This window comes from Triticum dicoccoides, chromosome 5B (assembly GCF_002162155.2).
Source record: "Triticum dicoccoides isolate Atlit2015 ecotype Zavitan chromosome 5B, WEW_v2.0, whole genome shotgun sequence".
NCBI lineage: Eukaryota > Viridiplantae > Streptophyta > Magnoliopsida > Poales > Poaceae > Triticum > Triticum dicoccoides.
In genome coordinates, this window is record NC_041389.1 from 94,061,919 (window position 1) to 94,065,299 (window position 3,381).

The window sequence follows — 3,381 nt, forward strand, 5'->3', positions numbered from 1 at the left end:
GTCCGATATAGCGTGCTAATTTTTTTTCATTGTTCAAGGTGAAAATTCCTGTGAGAATCTCTCATTCCAAGTTTCCTTTGATTGTTTTTTTAATTTTTTTAGGGGACTTTGATCGTTTTTATTTATTTTTTGTTTGAGTCAAAATCGTTTTTAGTGGATCCGAAGTTTCCTTTCAAATTCATGTGAACCGAGCAGGCCCTAAACTTGACCCACCCCCAACGGGCCATTCGCGAGTCACCCAGCACACCCGCCACGTGCCCTGGCCGCTTGTCGAACTCCGCAACGGCTATATCGGGCACCTCCTCTCTGATACGTGGGCCCAACGAATCTATGTAGTCTCGCTTTCCTTTCCTCCATGACCGCCCTTGACTTTTAAACGCCAAAAGACTCACACCCAAACCCGCACAGACCGAAGCAATCAAGCAAATCGACCAGCACATGGCGGCCATGGCCATGAACCCCACCTCGCCGGCCCCATCCGCGAAGCTCCGGACGCCTCCGTACCACCACCCCTCCCCCGCGGCTGAGGAGGAGCCCATGGCGACGCCGCCGCCGAAGCCGACGGGCCAGAGGTCGCCCATGCCGTCGCCGCTGCAGCTTTCCGGCGGGTACTCGCTCCACGAGCTGCTCCTGCTGTCCCCGTCCCCGACCTCCCGCCGCACCCGCTCGGGACAGCGGGGCGCGGCCGGGGCAGGCGGCGTGGATTCGAGCCTGGAGATGGCGGGGACGCCTCCCAGGCGGCGGCGCGCGACGCCCGCGGGGGCCTCGCCGAGGAACGCGAGGCGGGCGAGGCGGAGGCTGGAGAAGGAGGCCGAGCCGGAGGAGGAAGCCATTAGGAAGGCGCGCAGGAGGAGGTCCTCCAGGGTGGCCTCCAAGGTCGCGGCCGCGGTGGCTGTGGACAAGGCGGTGGCGGCGGCGGCCGCCGCCCCAGGGAAGGAGGACGACATGAGTTTGGCCTTGGTTCCTGCTCCTGCCGATGCCACTCATGGTGAGCATTGCTAGATTTCTGGTTGAAGAAAGCATTGCTAGATCCGAATGCTCACTTCCTAGTAACTGCTGTTGTTGTTTTAGTCACAGAAACTGACGCTCTGGAGCAGTCCGGATGGGAAAGTCTCTGGGAAAGGGTCGTCGAGCTAGTGGTGTGGAAGGACGTGGCGAAATCAGCACTCTGGTTCGGGCTGGGATCCATGTTCTTCTTATCTTTCTCCTTTTCAAGAGAGATCACTTTCAGGTATGCGTGATCTGCTACTCTTTTACCTCAAATCTCTACTCTGTTCTATGTTTCTTCCTATGCTAATCTCGTATAATTTTCCGGTGACCATCTCTGCAGCCCAATTTCTGTATTTTGTCAGCTGGGCGTTATCATTTTGGGTCTAGCCTTCTTTAAGGATTCTGTGCCACAGAGGTACGAAGTATGAACCAATGATCATTTGTGCCACAGAACTAGTTCGTTACTCTGTTCGAACCGAGCAATTAATTACAGTTTTGTAGCAGGCAGCCGGTGAGGGAAACGAACTTCCAGTTGACTGAAAAAGATGTGATTCGTGCTGCCGGAGCTGTGTTGCCGATTGCTAACTCCATCATATCCACGGCACAAGTGATCTTCTCGGGCAACCCATCGATGACTCTCAAAGTAAGCATTAAATTGTATTCCTAACTGGATCGTTCTGGCTGAAGCATAACTTTTTCCCTAAGTAATTTATAAATCTTTGTCTCTCTGATATCTGAATCTTAGGTATTGCCTGTTCTTCTGTTCGGCGCAAAATACGGTAGTCTGATTACGGTATGGAGGCTTCTAGCCACAGGTACAAAAGACATAAAGTACTATCAGAACAATCTTAGCATGACTGCGGTCCTATATCATTTTCTTATTCACGAATTTTTGCAGGTTTCTTCACCAGTTTTACACTCCCAAAGCTTTATATCTGCTATTCAACTCAAATTCATGTGATAGGTATAATTAGTAGTCCATACTCTGGATTACCTTATTTGTTATATATGGCTACTGTTACCCAAACTCATAGCATAACACTAACAGCGATGTCTACCCTTTTTACCCCAGCTGAGAATTTGATAGACCGGGCTCTAGAAGCATGGAAGGCTTGCCCCCGCAAGAAATTCGTTGCGGGTACAGCAGTGACAGTTTGCTGGAATTTGTTTAGTGTTAAGACACGCTTCGTGGCAGGTACAGTTGGGAAAACTTTTTTTGTGGTGGCAATCTTTCAGATTTAGCTCCAATGCAGTGCTGATGAAAGTATGATATATTTATTAGCAAATGACAAGAAGTTTACCATATGAGCCTTGATTTGCACATGGAAAAAGTTGTGTAAATTCTGACACCTGTATGGTGTCATTTTCTCCACCAAAAGAATCTAGAAAGAAATGGCCTGGAGGGTTTCAGGAAACTAAAACCCAAGTCAATTTTCAATATTGGATAGGTAGTGTTAACATCTCATGTGCGAGCTTTAGACACTTGGTGCATGAGAAAACATTCCTTTTCTTATGATTCCGGTTGAATTCAAATTCAATGTGAAAAATCGTTCATGACTGCGGCAAATTCATTATACATGAAAGTGCATCTTTTTCTGGCAGCCTTCATTTCAGTAGTGATACTGCGGTACAATCATCAGACCGCAGGGCTGGTGTGATCCGGGAAGTTGAATGTTGCCAAGATGATCAAGAGCACTAGAACAGCAAATGGAGGTAGAACCATAGAAGACCGGAGTTGAATTTGCCGCAGGAATGCTTTTGATGTGTAAAAAGATTATTTTTTTATTTACTTACAATAATAATTTCTTCCACATCTAGTGGTTGTACACTTAACTATGATGTCTGTAACAACGAACTAGCAGCAGTAGACATGAGGCATATTGCAGGATCAGGACAAGTTCCACCGTATTGTTCTCCACTCCTGCAATTTTATAATATTAATAAGCCATTTCATTGAACGTTTGACAAAAGCTAATTCTTCTTCGAGCAACTCCAATGGGGCGAACAATTTCGTCCGCCTGCGTCCATTTGGGTCGGCGCGGACGAAAGTGGAGGCCCCATGCGCCGACTCAAACGCAAATCGCGTCCGCGCCGACCCATTTCTGGCCCAAAATTGCGCCTGAAATACGTCGGCACCGACGCGGAGTGGACGCGTCGTGCGTCTCCTCGGCGTCCGTCGCGTGCCCACCTTTAGACCACCCAACCGCCACCGGTCGTCTTATTTATGACGACCGCCGACAGCGGGGCCACTAGTCAGCCAGTGGAAGCGTCCTTTTTTAAGCACGCATGCGGCGGGGGCCGGCCTCATCCACTTCTCCCGTCCACATCTGGCCTCCCACCACTCCCTTTGCTTCCTCGCTGACGACAGCAAACCCTAGCGCGCGATGGGCC

General features: G+C 49.6%; 1 protein-coding gene across 2 annotated transcripts; it reads left to right on the plus strand.

Annotated features, from left to right (window-relative positions):
- Window positions 1-353: 353 nt before the first annotated feature.
- Window positions 354-2,952, plus strand: LOC119307562 (reticulon-like protein B18). 2 transcript variants are annotated; one of them, XM_037583637.1, is made up of 8 exons: window positions 354-988; window positions 1,072-1,231; window positions 1,331-1,405; window positions 1,492-1,633; window positions 1,736-1,805; window positions 1,889-1,954; window positions 2,063-2,185; window positions 2,593-2,952. In XM_037583637.1, the coding sequence occupies exons 1-8, from the start codon at window positions 439-441 to the stop codon at window positions 2,646-2,648; spliced, it is 1,242 nt and encodes a 413-aa protein (XP_037439534.1). In that variant the 5' UTR covers window positions 354-438; the 3' UTR covers window positions 2,649-2,952. The 2 variants fall into 2 exon arrangements, with proteins under 2 accessions (XP_037439534.1, XP_037439535.1); XM_037583638.1 differs by having other exon boundaries at window positions 356-988; window positions 1,495-1,633.
- Window positions 2,953-3,381: the final 429 nt, after the last annotated feature.

Excerpts from the sequence above, each read along its gene's own strand:
- LOC119307562 (XM_037583637.1), top strand. The coding sequence starts at position 439 with ATGGCGGCCATGGCCATGAACCCCACCTCGCCGGCCCCATCCGCGAAG. Across the intron at positions 989-1,071 it reads TCCTGCCGATGCCACTCATG|TCACAGAAACTGACGCTCTG; the intron begins GTGAGCATTGCT and ends TTGTTGTTTTAG. Across the intron at positions 1,634-1,735 it reads ACCCATCGATGACTCTCAAA|GTATTGCCTGTTCTTCTGTT; the intron begins GTAAGCATTAAA and ends TCTGAATCTTAG.